The 20,043-nt window shown below is 53.0% G+C and overlaps 2 protein-coding genes across 13 annotated transcripts; one reads left to right on the forward strand and one right to left on the reverse strand.

Moving 5' to 3' along the window:
* Nucleotides 1-356: 356 nt before the first annotated feature.
* On the reverse strand, nt 357-11,241 carry Chrd (chordin). Of its 10 annotated transcripts, XM_050146455.1 has the most exons (24): nt 11,101-11,241; nt 8,801-8,964; nt 8,462-8,565; nt 7,946-8,075; nt 7,680-7,808; nt 7,492-7,591; nt 7,305-7,392; nt 6,822-6,963; nt 6,572-6,712; nt 6,408-6,499; nt 6,179-6,326; nt 5,923-6,029; nt 5,704-5,823; nt 5,024-5,180; nt 4,540-4,760; nt 3,816-3,929; nt 3,314-3,577; nt 3,132-3,225; nt 2,968-3,021; nt 2,654-2,757; nt 1,940-2,042; nt 1,383-1,540; nt 1,131-1,230; nt 357-813 (listed from the first exon to the last, which is right to left on the reverse strand). In XM_050146455.1, the coding sequence occupies exons 2-24, from the start codon at nt 8,946-8,948 to the stop codon at nt 758-760; spliced, it is 2,874 nt and encodes a 957-aa protein (XP_050002412.1). In that variant the 5' UTR covers nt 8,949-8,964; nt 11,101-11,241; the 3' UTR covers nt 357-757. The 10 variants fall into 10 exon arrangements, with proteins under 10 accessions (XP_050002412.1, XP_050002415.1, XP_050002411.1 ...); XM_050146458.1 differs by lacking the exon at nt 11,101-11,241 and having other exon boundaries at nt 357-810; nt 8,801-9,260; XM_050146454.1 differs by lacking the exon at nt 11,101-11,241 and having other exon boundaries at nt 8,801-9,260.
* Thpo (thrombopoietin) lies at nt 10,978-19,971 on the forward strand. Of its 3 annotated transcripts, none has more exons than XM_050146478.1 (6): nt 10,978-11,157; nt 12,578-12,729; nt 12,953-13,080; nt 13,334-13,420; nt 15,360-15,527; nt 15,766-19,971. In XM_050146478.1, the coding sequence occupies exons 2-6, from the start codon at nt 12,717-12,719 to the stop codon at nt 16,420-16,422; spliced, it is 1,053 nt and encodes a 350-aa protein (XP_050002435.1). In that variant the 5' UTR covers nt 10,978-11,157; nt 12,578-12,716; the 3' UTR covers nt 16,423-19,971. The 3 variants fall into 3 exon arrangements, with proteins under 3 accessions (XP_050002435.1, XP_050002434.1, XP_050002436.1); XM_050146477.1 differs by having other exon boundaries at nt 11,010-11,157; nt 15,754-19,971; XM_050146479.1 differs by lacking the exons at nt 10,978-11,157; nt 12,578-12,729; nt 12,953-13,080; nt 13,334-13,420 and adding an exon at nt 13,568-14,521 and having other exon boundaries at nt 15,754-19,971.
* The last annotated feature ends 72 nt before the right edge of the window (nt 19,972-20,043 follow it).

Below are 20,043 nucleotides of genomic sequence, written 5' to 3' on the forward strand. Positions count from 1 at the left end.
GGAAGGAGAATATGTACCTCGCTTTGTACCAGTGGACAAAGCTGGGTGGCACTTCTGTTTCTTTCCGGGGCAGCTTCAGACAAGGCATCAGCAAAAATGCCAGCTACGAGGAACTCGACTTGAGGTCCCCTGAGTTCTTGGTAATCCAACTCTTTGATGGACAGCCCCAATCCTCTGTCTGGAACCTAGACATGCCACCCAACTGCTAGCCATCCTTGCTCCCTAAGCTCCTTCCAGCTCCCAGGGTCAGAAAGAGTCTGGGCCCCAGGGATCCCCTCTTACCTCCTACTTTCAGGTCTTTTTCCACTGGGGCCCACTCAGGGCCCTGGCCACAAAGAGCCTACCTCAAACCCAAAGACTGAAAAACGTTTTAATAAATACAAAAATCTCTAATAATGACTCTGCTCAGCTCAGGGGCAGCAGGAATGGTGTGAGGGAACCCTTGGCGCTGAGTGAGGATAAATTAAAAAATCCCAATAAGCCAGTGGCATTATGTACAGAAGAAAAGAGTTAGGCTTCTGGGGCAAAGGCCAAAAGAGTAATGGGGCAGGAGCTAGCGTGAATATGGCCTTGGTCTGACCCAGCCGTCTTTCCCCTTGTAGAGTTGCGGTTCCCAGAGGTAGTAGGGGAGGAGAAGAAGCAGAACAGAGGCGCTAAAGGCACTGGGCTTCCCACAGGAGAGTCAAGGTCCTCAGCACCGCTCCTTCTCCCAGCTCGGGCCCATCCTCTTGGTCATGTGGCCTTCTGGACACACTCCCTAGGAACTTTCAGCTTCTTTGTCCAGCTCTGGAAGGGTTCTAGTCTCAGAGGCTGCTGAAAACAGAAGGGAGTGAATATTGAAGGAGAGAAAGAGCAGGGTGGTCTGGAGGAAAGCATGGGGACCCGTGAGAACATTTCTCTCCAGTCCCAGAGAAGCCCAAATTGTCTGAGCGCGTCAGCACACAACACGTGCATAAGCGGCATATAGTGCTCAATTGCCCTGACCTTCAGAAATCTCACTTGTAAGAAAGTGGCAATAAGTGGCAAGCCTGGAGGAGTGGGCTGGGCAGTTCCCCACTCCACGGGGGCACCCTTCCCTCCCGGGTATCATAGGCCCAGCCCACAGCAGCTGCCCAGCTTCCTTCACTTACTCCTTTGGGCTGTGCAGTGGGAACAGCATCGACTCTCCTTCCCTGAGCCGCAGGACAGTGGCAAGGAACAATCGTCCCGCTCACAATGGGGTACCCCTGCCTGGTGCAGGATGGAGAGATACTGAGGTTCCCCACAGGACACTATAGTCTTCAGCCTCTTCCTGAAAAGCCATCTCCAGGAATCTCCCTGAGAAAGTTTCCCTGCTCCAGGCCAAGTATACACTGCCCACCTCCTGCAAGTCCCCCACTTACCCCACATCTGCAGGTAATACAGCTCATCTCCCCAAAGGGGGGTACTGATGGGTGCCAGCTCTGATTCTCTGGGAACCACTGTCCAGCAAAGCGACACCCCCGAGGCCCATCAGCCTGCATGGGGTCTCCCACCTTGGCCTGGGACCCTGACCCTACTGCTGGGAAAGAAAAGACAAAGTCAATCCAGAAGGGTCAACTAACTTTAACTTCTCTTTGAGTCCCTATCAATTAATAGTTTCTGGTACTTGATAGGTGATAAATTTGGATGGATGGATGGATGGATGGATGGATGGATGGATGGATGGATGGGCTGACGGATGGGTAGACAGATAGGTAGTGGCTGTGGAGATGGCTGGCTGGATGAATGGGTGGGTAGATGGATGGCTGAGGCATAGAACTGGAGCCCCATCACCTCACTCTACATGCATGCACATCCTCTCCACTGTTTTTAGCTCCAGGTAGGCATAAGCAGGGCTCAGTAAATGAGAAGCTCCTCTCCTGTCCCCATCTCACACCCCCACACCCACGGATGAGGTCTCAGTGCCCAAGCCTCTCACCTGGACACTGTTTGCAGCAGTCAGTGGGGTTGGCACGGACTGGCTGAGCACAGGCCAAGCGAGGGCACTGCACCTTCTCACAGTGCACTTCTCCAGTGGCCCCCTGTAGGCATCCATTGAGAAAGGGTGTCAGGAAGAGATAATCATAGCCCTTCTCTCTCCTTTCCCCACCTCAAGTGAAATATATGTGCAGCCTTTTACTCGGAAGCCTGAGTCTGCCTTATATACCTGAATTCAAATCCTCACTGTATCTCATGAGATAGTAATGTGCCATATTTGTCTGCAGGAGAGGAAAGGCGAGCTTGGGGAAATTCAGAAAGCACCAAGGGGCACCTGAAACCCATCAGCTGGCACAGTCAAAACGTGTACCCGTCAGTTTTTACCCTCCCCTACAGGACATCTGCTCTCAAAACCCAAGGGAAGCCAGGCAGTGGTAGCACACACCTTTAATCCCAGCACTTGGGAGGCAGAGGCAAGCGGATCTCTGTGAGTTCAAGGCCAGCCTGGTCTACAAGAGCTAGTTCCAGGGGAGCTAGGGATGTTACACAGAGAAACCCTGTCTTGAAAAACCAGAAAAAAAAAAATCCAAGGGACCATTCATCAAAATACATCCTGAGTCCCCCCGCCCATCAAAGATGGGCTTTACTCTCTAGGCAGCCCCTCCCTGTATCTGCAGACCCAGCTGGGCTACCAGAGAAGACGATGTATCCATACCTTGCAGGTGCAGACAGCACACTTAATTAAGCCAAAGGGGGGCACAACAGGGTGCCACCGGGTACCCGCTGCCCTCCAGCTCCGGTCACCATCAAAATAGCAGCCTGATGGGAAAGAGTACCCAGCTGCCATTAGTACTGACCTTGTCAACTGGGCCCACAACCAAGCTTCCAGCCAGTCCCACACCAGCCTAGGCAAGAGCCAGTGTGCTTAGAACCTGCAGCCTCAGCTTCCTCCAGACACACACACTCCGTTGCCCCCTTGCCGTAACCCAAAAGCTTCTTTGGATCTTCGCAGCCCCGGACCCAGCTCACCCTCTCCTGGCTCCAAGTTTGGTAGCCCAGGAAAATCTCTGCTGCGTTGCTTCTCTGTGGAGACAAAGAAAGGGTGAGGCAGAGTGGTCCCTGCTTCCCACCCTTGAACACTCCTCTCCCGTGGACGCTTCTCCACTACCTTTCCTCCCCTTCAGGACATTCACCTGGACACACGGGACAGCACTGGTCCAGTGCCTGCACCGGGTGGGGACAGCTTAGTGGTGGGCACACTACAGGATCGCAGATCACTGTCCGTCTCTGTAGAGAGGGGCCAAGGCTTTGAAGATGCGCTGGGCCCCCGTGCCCCAGACCCTGTGGCCATCTGTGCCCTATCCAGACATCCTACCTGGCAGGTGCAGAGTGAGCAGAGTGGGTCATAGTTGGGTGACCAGCGAGCCCCGTGGGGACGCTGCTGCCCCTCGAAGAAGCATGTGTTAGGGTCTCGGGGCCTCCCGGGACTGCCGTGTTTGGCTGGTACTGGGGCTTCAGGCCCAGGTCCAGCAGGCAACACAGGCAAGGCAGCTGCCTCTCCATTTGGAGCCACTGGTAGCCGCCGTCCTTCTGAGGCCAGGCGCAGACCTGCCACCTCACAATGGCTGGCGATGTGCACCTGCAAAGAGAGAGGGACCCTGAGGTTGGGCTGGGCTCCCCCTCACATCTCTAACCACTGCTGCTGGTGGTGGAGAGGTACGCCCAGGCAGAGACAATTTGTCCCAGCTGCAAAGCGAGAGTGGTGGGCTGCCAACCTCCTTAGGCACCTTTGTGGCTCCGTGCTTCTCGTTAGCAAGAATCTAATGCTACCACCTTAGGGGTCAGAGAGCAAAAGCAACTGCACCATCCCCACATACCTGCCCACGTAGTTCCCCTCTGGGGCTACTCTTGGTGGTGATCAACAGGGAGGCAGTGCCCTGCGCCAGGTGCCGCAGCAACACGGGCTCCAGGTCTTTGACCACACCCTGAGCCTGCAGACAGACCAAGTAAAGAGCAGGAACAAAGCACTTGAGGGGTTTCTATCATTTCATTTCAAGTCTATGTGGTTTTGGGCCTGGTGCCCACAGAGGCCAGAAGAGGGCGTTGGATTCCCTACATCCCAAGTGACAGATGGTTGTGAGCTACCTTGTGGGCGCTGGGAACTGAAACTGGGTCCTCTGGAAGAGCAGCCACCCCACTGAGCCACCTCTCCAACCCCACAAGGCATTTGACAAAGCCTACTGTCCCCAGTTTGCAGGTGGACAAACAGAGGCAAACCATTAAGGTCTCTAAGATGGAGGCCAGGTCTCTCTGACTCCAAGTCTACAGCAGCCCACACCACTTCAGGGGCGTGGTCCATCCCACCTACTCCTTTAGAGACTCAGGACCTCTATCCTAGGGACCATTTGGGACAGAGGACACAGAGAAGATGTATACATAACAAAGACTGAGGACCATTTCTACCTCGGCCCGACTGACACCTCAGACCATGCCCACTCTATACCAGGCCGCCTGCCCTCTCCGCCTCAACCATAAGCCCAAGCAGCCCTTCAAGCTAAAGAGCAGAAATATCCAAGCTTCTTCCTCTCTCTATGTCCTTACCTCTGAGCCATAGAATCCCTTCAGTAGCCGCTGAGGCCCTGGCACACCAGGAGGCCCGAGGAGGTGGGCACTGACAGTGCCTTGCTCTGAGCCACCAAGCCCAGATAGTAGCACTTCATAGTGTAAGTGGCAATGCGTATCCAGGGAGAGCCAGGCATGCCCTGCTGCCTGACTTCGCACCGGGGGTGACACTAGGGCCCCTGCCAGAGGCACAGGCAATCCTGAATCCAAACAGATGAGAGATGACACGTGAGGAGAGCGAGCTCTCACTCAGCATACCCCATCACAGACCCTAGGGCCTAGAAGGCACTGTCCATAAACCACAGCAAGTCTTAGATTCCATGTATGATGACCACAGGGAGGGTTGGCCAGTGGCAGCAGGCAGAGGAGGCCTCATGAGGCTCTGGCTCCCTGGCACTATCCCTCAGATGCTTGGTGACAGGTCAGAGGATACGGAAGGGCACGTGGACCCCGAAACACTCACTGTCATAGTGGGCACTGTGCCCGCTGTAGGGCAGGGCTGTCACATGCCCCCGAAGCTCTCCATCTGGGAAGTCCTTGGTGCCAATATTCAGGAACAGCTCATTCTGGAGCAGCATATGAGCCCCTCGGGCACCCAGGTCAGAGCAGATACCCACAGCCTAGGGGTCAAAGAAGGATGAGCCCTCTCAGCTTTCAGATTCCAAGGCCTTTTGGTGTTTTGTGCCTCCACGGCACGCATATATCCTTCCTCATGCCAACAATGCCGGACAAGAACCTCGCAGGTCAAGTTTCAAGGCCCTCCTCTGCCACTTCCTAGGCACACAACAACCCTTGAAGAGCTACTTAGCATTTAGTCCTTACTTCCTCATCTATGGAAGGGTACTGTGGGTCAAAAACTACATAAACAAAGCAACCATTGCAACGCCCGACACAAAAGACTCCAGAGTAGCACCCCACCTATGGCACTGTCTCCCTGCCTGGTGTCTTCCAGTTAACTGTGAGCTTGCTGAGGATGCGGGCAGGGTCCCAGCCTAAGCTTTGCTAGAATGTGTCAAATGAATAAGGACCCATTGAGAGAGCCCATGAGTGCGTGAACAACACTGCACACCCCTATTCAACCAACCTGGCTTCCCGCAGCCCATGTATTGGCAGCCCTGGCACAACTCTGCCTGGGGCCCTCACCATGTGTCCTCCCAGCTGGAGTCCAGCCATGTGGCACAGGACAGTGCGCTGGTTCTTCCGCTGAGGCTTGGTCTCGAGTGTCATGGCCACCACCTCGCTACCTGTACCTACCACTTGCACCTGGTGGGCAGGGTTGGGGGAAGGCAAATGGATTGACCCGCTGCTGGTCAAGGCTCTGCCTTGCTGCCCTCCCTACCTCCTACAGCTTCTGACTCTTACCTGATAGATCAGGGAGCCATTTCCTAGCAGAATGAAGCTGGCTGAGCCAGCAGCACCCGTCTGGACTGGGACCAGGGCGTCAGCCCCACAAAGGACGCTTTGAAGGACTGCAGGGGGCAAGACAGGTGGCAGCAAACTCGTCCATGCCCAGAGCCCCCAGGAACTCTCCCCCACATCTACTTTGGCCTCTCCTTTAGCACGAGTTTGTGCCTCTGAGTTGTGTGTGCCCACAATGCCAAGCCCCACCCCGCCTCACCATCGCAGCTCCGCCTGGTAGTAATGTATCCACTGATGCGTAGCTCTGGTCCACCTGCCCTCTCTAGGACCATCTGCAACTCCCCCCGCACCAGCCAGTCCATCTCTTGCTCTGTAAGACTGGGCAGCACCTCAGCAAAACCTGGCTCCTGGGAACAGAGCGGAACGTGGTGGGCAACAGCCAGCCAGAGGCCAGGGCAAGCAGCAGCAAGAGTCAGGCCTTCCCTTACTTGTGCTGAGGTGTTGGCCTGGAGCTCTCGGAGTGGCTGTCCCTGGTGGAAAATCTGAAGCTTCAGGGGAATCTGAGCTGGTCCTGCAAGGGCTGCACACGTGAGCATTTCTGAGAGACGAGCACCCTCCCTATACTTTCATACACATCTTCTCCACTGCTTACCTCCATCCCTGGGTCCTAGCAGACCCCGGAAGAGCAGCAAAAAATGTAAGGAGTCTTCCGTGTCACTGAGGGTAAGCAGGGCTATGCTCCCCACGCCCCGAGGCTGTGGGTCTTCCAGTGTCAGGATGGCACTGAAGGTCTCTGAGGAATGGAGGATCAGAACAGCCATCAGAACATCCTCTCTTGAGCCTGCCCGCCCTGATAGAGAAGGCATAGCCCTTTATATTTGAGATCTGCCCATTCTCCCTACCTGCAGCCAGAGCCCCTTGCCAAATGAGAGGCCCCCAGACTTCTCCTGAAGGATGAGTGGCTGTCACAAGAGCTACATGCAGCTGTTCTGCCCTCAGGAGCCTCAGAGATAGTCGAGGCACTGCCCGCCACACCCCACAAACCTAGAGCAGAGACAAGAAAGTCTAGAGTCACTATACAGGACAAGGCAGCTAGGAGACCCATTCCTGATGAGGGAGGATTATGGAAGGGAGACCCCAGACCCTCCTAACAAGGACCCAGGATCCTTGAGTTTAAGTCCTGGCTTACCACTTTCTAGCCAAATGACCTTGAACAAACCATATTCTGCTATTCTGAGCCTCAGTTCCCTCCTCTGTAAAATGGGCATCATAATGTCAGGGCCTTCCTCCCACTGGGCTGTTGTGAGAACCAAAGGAGGCAATGCGAAGCATGCTCTAGGCAAGTGCCCATTTTGGATAAGCACTCATAAATGGCATCATCTCACCAGGCCATCCTGGGTCGGGGCAGCAGGGTGTTCAAACAGGATGTTGCCTGTGGGATCTGTGAACCGAACCCTGCTGGGGCGGTCCAGCCTGTGAAGAAAGGTCCAGTGAGACTGGATCCCGAACCTACAGGTTCCCTTTCCTGCCCCCATTAGCTGCTCCAAGCCGCTGCTCTTTCCCTGGTCTCACCGCTGGTAGGAGATAGAGAAGCGAAGACTTGAGCGCTGCAGAGAGACCCGAGCGCGAGCTACCGCCTGCGACCTCGGTCCTGTCAGCAGCGCCACAAAGTCTGTGAGAAGAAGAGAAGATGGCCTGAGTACTGTCAAACCCTGCCGCTGGCCCCAGACTTCATCAGGTCCACCTCCACCCCAACCTACCCGTGTGGCCATCAGCACGTGTCCGCTCTCCAGCACCGGGTTCCCCTCCATCGCTGTAACTGCGGTGCTCTGGGTCCCTTGGATACTCGAAGACTAGGCCAGCTGGCTGGCGATCTAGAGTGCTGCGCTCTGTGCCGGGAGTAAGGAGTAAGACCACTCGCTTCACCAGGGTACCAGGAGGACCAGTCCTCTTCGGCGATCCAAGCCCTACAGAACCTAATGTTGAGCCCTCCACCCTCCCTAACACGGGGCACAGCGGGCCTCACCCTGCGGGCAGGTCTGGCAGCAGTGTCCTGGCAGCTGGCGCGGCTGCCTGCAGGCCAGGGTGGGGCACTGGGGTTTGATGTTCTTGCAGCTGACCCTGCCAGGGCCCCTCCCACGGCGAGCCCACTGAGGCTGATGGCAGAGAACACAGGGAAATTAAGTGAGTGTAACGTGCAACTATCAGACGCCAGGATAACATCCTCTGCTGGAATCAGTCAACTCTGCTATTTACAAGTTACATGGCCCTGGACAAGTTTCTTAACTGCTCTGAGCCTTGACGTCTCTGTCTGCAAAGTAAGGCTAATAATGGCATTTATCTAGCAAGGTTGTAATGGGAGGGGGGGAAGTTGGCTAAAAGCCAGTCACATAGTGAGCGATCAATAACTGTCAACACCGCAGACTTGAAAGGGGTTTCCCCGGATTTGAGGACCAGCCTTCCCCTGAGCATCTCTACGGCTTAGGACGCCAGCGTCCCGCTACACTCTAGGGTAGGACGGGCAGCTGCGGTATCCACTCACCGCTTCACAGGCGCACAGCACGCAGCGCATCACCCCAAAAGGCTCCCCCAGGTCCGGGTGCCACGTCTCGTCCAAGGCATAGACCTTCCCGCCGAAGGAGCAGCCTGTGGGGACGGGCTTGGCTGGCGGCCGCTGTCCGGTTGCTCGTGCCGTAATGCCTGCTCCGGGTTCTGCCCGCCAGGCCCTGGGTCCCTTGGCACCGTGCGCCCTGCCGCCTCTGCTTACCCCTCCCGCCCTCCCGCTACGCCAAGCCACCTGCGCCCGGGGCTCTCTCCCAGTGGGTGCAGACTTGCCCCGAGCCAGACTCCCCGCCCGCGCCTCCCCCTGGCGCCCACCTACCTGCCGCTCCCCGAACAGGCAGCGGCTCCTTCTCGGAACGGATGGGCAGCGCAGGGGGCTCCGGGCCAGTGCCACCGGCCGGCCGCGAGCCGAGGAGCAGCAGCCCCAGGAGCAGCCGCGGGGCCGGCGGGGCCGGGAGGCTCGGCATGACGCGGAGCGGACAGCTGGGGAGGCGGGCGGGAGGAGGGAGCAGGAGAGGGAGTAGGGCAGGACCAGAGGCGGGCCAGCGGGAGGGGGCCGGGGCCAGGAGGGGGGCAGTGGCGAGGGGCTCGTCTCGCAGTCGCCGAGTCCGCTCCCAGTCGGGCGGGGCGGGAGAGCGCGGGCGACTGGGCGCTGACCCGGGCCGTACGCCGCTCTAGTGCCCTAGGCGCCGGCTCCGGCCCGTTTTATGCCCGCGCCAGGAGTCCCGGCCCGGGGCCTCCTCCTAAGCAAACGGGGCGCGGCGGCGGCTCTGCAAGGAGCCCGGCTGAGCCCGGGGGGTCCGGCCCAGCAGCAGCGGCCGGCTCGCGAGTGGGGGAGGGGGACAGGCTGGGACCCGGCAGGGGAGGAGGGAGGGACTGAAGGAGGGGGGAGCGGAGTGGGCAGGGGGAAGGGAGGAACCAGGGGGCGCAAAGAGGGGGAGGAGAGGCGGGCTTCGACACCCCCCCACACACTCCTTGCGGCCACCCCTGTGGCCGGACCAGGAGATGATGTCCATCCCAAGACCGGAGCCTCGGGCTAGTGAAAGGGCAGACGCTGGGCCTCAGGCCTGTGCCAGTCATGGGCAGGATGGGCCGCTGGAGGATGAGGACTTGTCTTGGAAAAGGACAATGATCTTCCCCTGCCTAAGACCCATGGCACCCTCCTCCTTTCTTCACTCTGGCTATATTCCTAGTTCTCTTCTAGGGTCTTTCTGGAGTTCCCAGGGACAGGGACCAAGTAAGAATCAAAAAGTCCTCCCTACACCCAGCGGAGTAATAACCTCCGCCTTATAACCTGTTCACAAGTCCATCCAGCCATCACCTGGCTTTCTCACCCTTTCTCTTTATCCAAGGGACCACCCTCTCCCTCTCCAGTTCATCCCCCAACCTCCTTTGTCCGGCTTCTCTAGTCCTGCCTCCCCATCTCCTCCACCCCCATTCTTCCCACTATTCCCAGCACCGGGCTTCCTAATCTTAGGAGGCATCTCTTCTTATTGAACTAGAGAATTCCGGGATCTGGGCCATACTCCTTAGTAGACAGCCCATCCTCAGAGAAGGCGCAGGAGAAAGGCGGAGGAAGAACAAGGGAGAGAGCGTAAGGTCAAGCCAGGAGACCCCTGAGGACAGGGACTATGGGGAGACAGGGACTGAGGAGAAAGCACGGGAGCTAGGGCCAGGGCCAAAGGAAGAAAGAGAGGAGCCAGCAGAGAGTTATTGTGGGGGAGGCTCAGCAGCTGTCTTCCCCGAGACAGGGACAGATGAGGCTGGTTATTTCTCTTGTCACATGTATAGTGGTAGGAATGGAAGAGGGCCATTGGGCAATCAAGGGCAGGCCTGTTCACAGCATTGTGTTTAGATAGCCAGGTCCCTGTTCCCCCAGTAGAAAGAAAGGCACCTGAGTCTAAAAATCTGTCTGTTTTTCTTTCTTTTTTAGACAGATTCTCAGTATGTAGCCATGGCTGGCTTGGAACTCACTAGGTAAAACAGGTTACCTCAAACTCATAGAGATCCACCTACCTCTGCCTCCCAAGTGCTGGGATTAAAGGTGTGCTTTGGGCCCAGTCTTAACAAACACGTACCCTTTCCCTTCAAACTGCCCATAGCCTCTTTCCTATAACATGATCATTCTCTAACACAGGCAACACCTAAATTGCCAGTTAAGAAATACCAAGAAAGCTAAGGTGCTGTCGGATTTCGGCAGCAGGTATAGCATTCAGAGAAAAGAAATTTGGAGAGCTAGGAACTGAGACTCCATCCATCTAAAACAAGACCTCTCTTTCCCATGGACAAATGTATTCTGCCAGATTGCTCCTGGACTAAACCCTCTCCTCTCTCCCTCATCCAGATCCCAAGGTCCCAGGTTCCCTAGGACACGAGACAGCTCCCGCTATGTAAATCCTCACTGGAGTGTGTGTGGGTGGAGGAGCTGGGCTCAATTCATGGACCATGGTCCAGGCAGGGGCTCCAGGTCCAGTAGGTAGGAAAAGAACTCGTCATTTCCGGGGCCTTCACCAGGGTTTGGTGGCTCACAGCTTTCTGATTGGGTGGAAGTGGCCTGGGCAGGCTTGTGACCCTACTGCAGAGGAGGGGCTGTGCCCCAGCGAGTGTCTTCCTACCTACCTGCTCCCCAAAGTGCTGCCTGCGGTGCACCTTGGTCCTGGAGCCCTTCTCCGCCCGGTGAGTGACAAGCACAGTTTGGGGTTAAGTGAGGGAATGGTATGAAGAACAAAAAAGAACTGGGCTCTTAGCTGGGGGAGGGGCAGGCAAACTGGAACCTACAGGCACTGACCTTTGTCAAGAAGAGTGGAGCCTTCCCAGAATGGGAGGAGCAGGACAGAGCAGGGAAAGGGGGTTGGGTACTGGTTTATGAGGGACTATTCACAGACTTGGTCGAATTCAGAATAGTCCTGGCTGCCTCGGGTCCATGAGAAAATAAGAAAGGAAGTGTGTGTCAGGCTAGAGAACTCGGCACTAAGGGACATAATCCTAATCCCCATTCTCATATGGTCATTCAAGTTAGCTTAAGGTTCTGAATCCTGAGACTGGGAAAGCTGGGTCAGGTGAGCCAAGGCACAAGAAGAGGGTAATGGGAGGAGGGCTTGCGTGTGTTGACAGACCTTCAGGAGATCCCAATATTGAATCAGGTGCAGGCCTCTTTGCTCAACTTGTTAATAGTGGGGGTCCTAGGAAGGGACTGGAAGGGACCTGGAGGGGCGGGGAGGCAGGTGCAGCTGAGATGGATGCATTGGCAAGTGTCTAAGGTGAGATAAGCCAAGCGGGGTAGGTGGCATTTTGCTCTCGGTGTCTCAGCCTGGGCCACTTGCCTCAGGAAGTTCTAGTACTGTTAGCCCTTTGATTTGAATAGCCGGGCATTTCAGAACTTGGAAGTCCAAACAAGAGTCCCAGGTTTTATTTGTGGGGTGACCAGGGAAAGAAGGAGAAACTAGTGTCTCTTCTTAATTCCTGCTTCTGGTGGTCCGTTATATGTTTATCCACTCCCCTGCCTCAGCCCCACTTTCAACACTATGGCTGTCCTTCAACACATGTACTCATCTGCCACTTCCTCTTTTTAGCTGATAACCCATTTTTTTACTCTTCCCCAGATTTACACAACACTTCCGTTCTTTATTCCCATCCCACATTCTCACCCACTAACAACCAGTGTTGCACAGAATTTGAGCCCAACTAAGATATGTGTGTAGCCAGGTGGTGGTGGCACATGCCTTTAATACCAGCACTCGGGAAGCAGAGACAGGAGGATCTCTGTGAGTTCCAGGACAGACTCTCCAAAAACTACAGAGAAACCCTGTCTCAAACACAACAAACAAACAAAAAAGATACGTGTGTGTATATGTCATGTTTTGCTGCACTCAGCAGGGCAACACTTGGCAGACAGGGAAGCAAAACCATATCCGCGTCACCAAAGAGCCCTCACAAAGAGGAGATACTATATGCTTCAGTCACAAGAAAACAGGGGAGCAGATGGAGCGCTAACAACTCTGGTCCTGGCCAGCCAGAAGCTCCGAGCATGTGTTTCCCCATGCCAAGCAGTCTTTTCTTTGAAACTTGAAAGATTCACTCTCTCTGTCATTTTCAGGATAGCTTCCTTAGCCCACCTGTGCCCCACACCACTCTGCACAAACGTATAAGAGCTCAAGCCGCCTCCATGGCCCCAGGAAAGATTCAGGGGAGAGGCCCCATCCAGGGAGCCACACCTGCCAGACACCCTAGCCAGAATGGAGCTGACTGGTAAGAAAACACTCGGGGAGCTAGGAACACGTTCAAGAATGGCTTGGTGTGGTAAGAGGTGGGGATGATGCTACAGAAGCAGAGGGCTGGAAAGCCCAGGCTCCCGAGAAAAGGGTTTTGTCTGGACAGCAGACCCCTAGGTTTCAAATAGGAATCCCTGAGTCACCACCTAAGAGTGATTGTCTCTTTACGGACCCTTCAATTCCACTTCTCCTCGTCTAAGATTTGCTCCTGGTGGCCATGCTTCTCCTTACTGCAAGAATAACTCTATCCAGCCCAGCTCCTCCTGCCTGTGACCCCCGACTCCTAAATAAACTGCTTCGTGACTCCCATCTCCTTCACAGCCGACTGGTGAGCACCCCAAGCACTAGGCCTCCTCTCCACCTAACTGGTAAGGTACTCACTCTTTCACATTCTCTCACTCCAGTACTGTCTTTGGCAAGGCCACAATGTCCTGGTCCCTCCCTGGCAAGGGCTGTGATTTGCACAGAGTCCCTTAAAGGCTCTAGTATGGGAATGGTACCAAGGGAGAGCACCTCTGTCACGGGCCACCATCTTGCTCTCTGTTTCAGCTTCTTTCCTCCCTACCCATCTTTCTTCACAGAGTCAGTGCCCTGACATCAATCCTCTGTCTACACCTGTCCTGCTGCCTGCTGTGGACTTCAGCCTGGGAGAATGGAAAGCCCAGACAGTAAGAGCATCCTTGACCGCCTCCCTCACACACGCAAGGTGTAGGATGCTTCCCTCAGCCTAAGGCCAGCCTCGGAGGTACTATGAGTCCAGGCCAGCCTAGGCTACAGACTGAGGCTCCCATCTCAAAAAAAAAAAAAAAAAAAGACAAAAAGGGGGGATGGGAGAGAAATCTCATCAGATCCCTTCTATTCCCCACAGTATTTTTTGTTTTTAATCTATATAGGTGTTTTGCCTGCATGCTAGGAATTGAACCTGGGTCATCTGGAAAAGCAGCAAGTGCTTTTAACTACTGATCCCTCTCTCTCTAGCCTCCTAAATTTTTTTTTTTTTTTTTGGTTTTTCGAGACAGGGTTTCGCTGTGGTTTTGGAGCCTGTCCTGGAACTAGCTCTTGTAGACCAGGCTGGTCTCGAACTCACAGAGATCCGCCTGCCTCTGCCTTCCGAGTGCTGGGATTAAAGGCGTGCGCCACCACCTCCTGGCTGCCTCCTAAAATTCTTGAGTTCCTGAAAAGTCTCACCTTCAACTTGGGCACCTTAACCCAATTTACAGTCACCAGTGACAAGATCTTGAGGAAATGAGGACAAATTTCTGACCAATATATCAAAGAGGCTTGGCTGGTGGCTCATGCCTTTAATCTCAGCACTCAGGAAACAGTGACAAACAGATCTTTTCTAACCTTTGACCTATTCTTATTGTTGTTCAGTATGATGATCATTCCGTTTTTCAAGACAGGGTTTCTCTGTAGCTTTGGAGCCTGTCCTGGAACGAACTCTTGTAGACCAGGCTGCCCTTGAACTCACAGAGATCAGCCTGCCTCTGCCTCCCAAATGCTGGGATTAAAGGCCCCACCACCAACAGGCTTTCAATCTAATTTTTTTAAACCCATTTACTTATAAATATGGTGGGGTCATGCCATGGTGTATATATGGGGGTCAGAGGACAATCTGCAAGACTGATTTTCTCCTTCTACCGTGTAAGTCCCAGAGACTGAAGTCAGGTCATCAAGCTTGGCCACAAGCATCTTCACCCTCTGAGCCATCTCGATGGTGCCACAATCTTCTTAGTTGGCATGAAGGAAGTCTGAGCTACTGCCCACAGGTGACAGAAAGCAGAAAGTATCACTAAAATATAGGCAAAATCAAGATTCAAACCCTTTGCTGGGCATGGCGATACAAACTAGAAATCCCAGCAGCTCGGAAGGTGGGGTAGAAGGATGAGTGGCAGGATAGCTTAGGCTATACAGTGAGGCCTTGTCTCAAAAAAAAAAAAAAAAAAAAAAAAAAAAAAAAAANAAAAAAAAAAAAAAAAAAAAAAAAAAAAAAAAAAAAAAAAAAAAAGGCAAAACCAAGCCAGGTGGCACATGCCTATACATATATATATATGTGCTTCCTGGTCTGGAAAAGGATGATGGCACTACGGACCCCAGCTCTAGCTCTCTGTGTTCATGACAGGGTCTCACTATGTATTCCGGGCTGGCCCTGAACTTGGGAGCCTCCTGTGTCAGCACCCCTTAAGTGCTAGGATTACAGGCATGTGGCATCAGACCCAGCTCTGCCATTTGTTAAGTCCCTTCCCGTCCTCTTTGTGGTGACTGGGACAGTCCTGTTGCTACGTTTAGCTTAGAAATGGCACAGCAATTCTGTAGCGGAAAGAACAGACTTGCAGTGCTGCAGCCTAGAGCTAAAAGCTGCACACAGGTAGGGTGGCTTTCTGACCAGAAGTCCACGCAAGACCAGGCTAGGTTGATGGATACCGGAGTTACTGAAGCAGAGGCCAATGGCTAGTTGTTAGGAGACTGTGAAGGAATTCCTGTGATGGGTGGGACCCTCATCCTGTCCAATTCCCAGCTCCTATGATTCATCCCGCTGGCTACTCCATGGGCTCCCCACCCATTATTAGCACGTTTTTGAAACAGACCACTTCTCCTGTTTCCCAGGCACAGACCAAGGCTCAGGACATTCTAGGAGCAACTACCCTTCTCCTGGAGGGGGTGATGGCAGCGCGAGGACAGCTGGAACCCTCCTGCCTCTCCTCCCTCCTGGGACAGCTTTCGGGGCAGGTTCGCCTCCTCTTGGGGGCCCTGCAGGGCCTCCTAGGGACCCAGGTAAGTCCGTGGGCAAGAGACCTCTAAAAACCAGTTACTAGTCCCTCTAAAGACTTGGGGGAGACCAGGGATTCTGGGTACCTTCAGTGTAAAAAGGCTGGCTTATAAGGAGTGCTGCCTCCCAAACATAACACCTGGCTGCTGGCAATGACCTTTTCCTCCTTAGTCAAGAGAGGCCTGGTACAAGGGCGTGCTCTCTGGCCTCAGGCCCATCCTCTGCCCTCAGCTTCCCCCACAGGGCAGGACCACAGCTCACAAGGATCCCAAGGCCATCTTCCTGAGCTTGCACCAACTGCTGCGAGGAAAGGTGCGCTTCCTGCTGCTAGTAGAAGGTCCCACCCTCTGCGTCAGGCGGGCCCTGCCCAACACAGCTGTCCCCAGCAGGACCTCCCAACTCCTCACATTACACAAGCTCCCAAACAGGACTTCTGGATGGCTGGAGTCGAACTTCAGTGTAGTCGCCGGAACTCCTGGCCCTGGGCTTCTGAACAGGGTTCAAGGACTTGCGACCAAGGTTATCCCTGGTCAGCTGAATCAAACCTCCTGGTTCCCAGACCAAATCCCTGGACACCTGAACAAGACATACGAACCTGGGAATGGAACTCATGGGCTCTTTGGCGCAGCCTCACTTCAGACCCTGGACACCTCAGTTCTGCCAGGAGCTTTGAACAAAGGCTCCCTGCCACCCAACCTCCAAAGTGGATCTCCCCCTTCTCCTACCCATGCTCCTGATGGACACACAGTCGTCTCTCCTTCACCCACCTTGCCCACCCATAGGTCTCTACCCCAGTTCCACACCCCGCTTCCTGACCCCTCCACCACTGTGCCTACCTCTGCCAGCCCGCATCCAGTTGCAGCGTCCCTCCACTCCCAGAATTTGCCTCAGGAAGCGTAAGGGACACAGGCGCAGCCAGTATCTGCAGTGTCTCTCAGACACAAGCCTTCCCCAGGAGAGGCAGCTGCAGCTGCACTAGGCGTCCTGCTTTCCCTGAAACCCAAAGCCCTGGGAAAGGGCTTCACGGGACAGGCGATCATAAAATTTCAGGAACTATTTTTTTAACCTATTAACAATATTCAGAGCAGCTAGTTATCTTTGGTCTATTTTCTGTATAAATTTGAAAATCACTAATTCTCTCTATGTGTTTTCTACAAAGGCCCAGACAGGCCAAGCCTTACAGGTAGATATTAACATTGTATCCGAAAACAAAAAGGTCATTTCCTTTACTCCCACCCCAGTGCCCTCATCCGGTTCTCTGTCTCAGTGAGACTGGTCCTCCTGATAAAGGAATAACAAGTTACCTCTTAGACAGACACCCCTATTTAGAGACAAAACTGAGCATCCAAGAGCCAACTAAAAATCAAGGGAGCAATATTCTTCTCAGGGGCAACAGATCTCCTGGACCCTGCCTCCCAGGAAACCTAACAGGAATTCCGCCTGGGGAACCCCATTCCTCAGGTAAGGCTGTGCAAATGGTTCAGTAAAGACTAGACCTGGACATGGCAGCTGAGCAAACAGCTAAGTGCAGCAGCAGCTCAGCAGGAGCTGAGCCAGGCCTGGGCTCCTGCTTCCCTCCTGTGGAGGTCAGGCGGAAGTGCAGGAAGTGGCAAGAGCAAGGCTCCATAACTCACACAGCAGGACAAGCAGAGCAGCTAAGGCTCTTTCTACTTCCCACAAATGCATCTAAAAAGCAGCCTTGTGTGACCACCTTGAACTCCACTGGGAACCCCCAAAATGAAGGCAAACTTCTGGGGGTTTTGCAAGTTAAGTGCTTTGTTGGTGCTAGAAATTTACATTACACAAAAACAAAACTGTATTGCCGGGGTTTACCTGCTACCCCAGAGCCTGTGAGAGGCTGGTGGGAGGGAGGTCTTCCTCACTCCTGTCCCAGAGTACAGGAGGAGGCTGCCATGAAGGTGGAGAAGCCAGGATCTCAGAATTCCAAACACTGCCACAGCAAAAGCAAGAGAACAGTGTTCTTCACAGAGGCAATAGGCGCCCCAAAATCTCCCTCCCCACAACTCTGTATGGTAGATATTAGCCATCTAATATCTACACATGAAGACACCAAGACCAGAAGGGCTTCCCAATGGTCACACAGCCTTCAGGCAGAAAAAGGATACCCAGCCTGAGTCGCAGCCCTACCCAGTATGGTGGCATCTGATACCCTCCAGTCAGTCTATGTAATAGAGATGTTGTCCGCTCTTGTGGTTTGTTTCTTTCAAAACAGGATTTCAAAAAAAACCAGAAACAAAACAAACAAAAAAAAACAGGATTTCATTGTGTAGCTCTAGCTATCCTGGAACTCACTTTGTAGACCAGGCTGGCCTCAAATTCAGAGATCCATCTGCCTCTGCCTCTTGAGTGCTGGGATCAAAGGCGGGTGCCACCACCACCCAGCTGTAAATACATTCTTAAGAAGCTCTGGGAAGACCAGAGCTTGTGGTGGGGATGAAAATTCAGTCATTTCCAGGTGTCCCTGTGGGCAGAACCTGGGGCAGAAGTCAACAAATGCACAAAGCTAAAGAATGTTATCAAAATCTCAGAGAGTCAGTCAGTTTCTAGGCAAGAGTAGTTTACCAACAAATTCTAGGGTGAGTCTAATTTGTAATTTGTTGTAACACTAAAGGAGGTTAAACTTAACACACTTAAAAATAAATTTAGGAGGGCAGGCTCCAAAGCTACAGAGAAACCCTGTCTCAAAAAAAAAAAAAACAAAATAAATAAATAAATTTAGGGTGGGTGAGATGGCTCAGTAGGTGAAAGGGCTTAAATGCAAGCCTGACATGAGTCTGATGCCTGGAACCCATGGAAAAGGAAAGAACCAACTCCCAAAGTTGTCTTCCAACCTCATGCATGCCATCCCATGCTGATACCCACACTTGCACATATACATCACACACAAACAACCAAAGTTAAAGGGCAAAAAGAGTTGGATGTGATGGTACATGTCTGTAAACTCAATACTTTGAATGTAGATACAGGAGGATCAGGAGTTTAAGGCCACCTTCGGCTATACAAGGACTCTGAGTACAACACAGACTACAAAAGACTGTCTCAAAAATTGATTTTCAAGCCGGGCGGTGGTGGAGCACGCCTTTAATCCCAGCACTCAGGAGGCAGAGGCAGGCGAACGAGACCAGCCTGGTCTACAAGAGCTAGTTCCAGGACAGGCACCAAAAACTACAGAGAAACCCTGTCTCGAAAATAAAAAAAATTTAAAAAAAATTAATTTTCATGGCAGGGACATAGCTCAGTGATAGGGCTCTTGCCAGCACAAAGTCCTGGGTTCAATTCTCAACACAATAAAACACAGAAGAGCCAGCACCCAGAACAAGATACACCAGAGACCAAAACTGAGGGTTGTCAGTGGTCAGAAGACAAGTGAAAATGCTGAACCAACGTAGCTGACGTTCCAGGCATCTGAGAAACTGGTTTCTACAATGTAAACCAATCTGAAATCTGCCCTCTTAAGAGGAACCCTGAAACAAGGTGTGTCGGTGCATGCCTGTTAAGTGCACAGTGGGGTTGAGGCAGGAGGGTCACAAGTCCAAGGTCTTCCCTGATTATACAGCAGGTCTCAGACCAGCTGGGACTTCAGGTTCCACCTTTAAAAAATTGTTTTACCCCTGCCTGAAGATCCAGCTCAGCGATGTGACACTTGCCTAGTAAGCCTTGGACCATCAGAACCAAAGCAGCGTCTAAACCAAATCATTCTGTGCAGCTGAGCCCATCACTTCTTCCCCAACACACACACAACTAAGAGATGCTGGCAAGAGCGCAATCTCTGGGACCCACATGGCAGGGAAAAGGGACTCCTCAAGGCTATCTTCTCCCTCACACACATACAAGTAAAACAAATGTTTGAAACATCTTTTTAAAAGCTTCTAAGCAAAACACATTTCTACTTAAGTCTCCCTTTTTCTTGCTGGGGCAGCCTGCTTTGACATTCTATCACTATTTCTGATGAGGGCCTCCCACTGTAATCTAATCCAACACCTCAAAAGCCTGACTCCATGGGATGATTAAAAGATTCTATTAGAGTTCATCCCAACCCCCAATGTATCACACACACCCTACTGTGGAAAGTTTAAAAAAAAGAAAAAAACCAAACCTCTTTGCTCTTCCCTGCTGAGGCCACTCATTTTCAACCATTTCTCTAAACACTGTTTCTAACACCTCTTGTAAAGACTAAAGAAAAAGATGGGAAGGAAGCACCCCAGGCATCCCAGCAGGGTGACCAGCTCCTGTGACAAACCCAGGACGTCAAGAGACAACTGGGGGTTAGATAAAAAAATAAATAAATAAAAAATCAAAACCTCAATTCAGTCCCCAGATGGTAGAGAGAAAGAGAGAGAGAGAGAGAGAGAGAGAGAGAGAGAGAGAGAGAGAGAGAGACATTTAGATTCCTTTGTAGCACACAGAAGGGCTATGGATTTGAGACCCAGCATTGCATAAACCAGGTTTGATAAAATCGAAGAAACTCAGAAGGCAGTGGCAGGATGATCAAGTTCAAGC

Source organism: Alexandromys fortis, unplaced genomic scaffold (assembly GCF_014885135.2).
Source record: "Alexandromys fortis isolate MF-2015 unplaced genomic scaffold, M_Fortis_MF-2015_v1.1 scaffold_56, whole genome shotgun sequence".
Taxonomy (NCBI): Eukaryota; Metazoa; Chordata; class Mammalia; order Rodentia; family Cricetidae; genus Alexandromys; species Alexandromys fortis.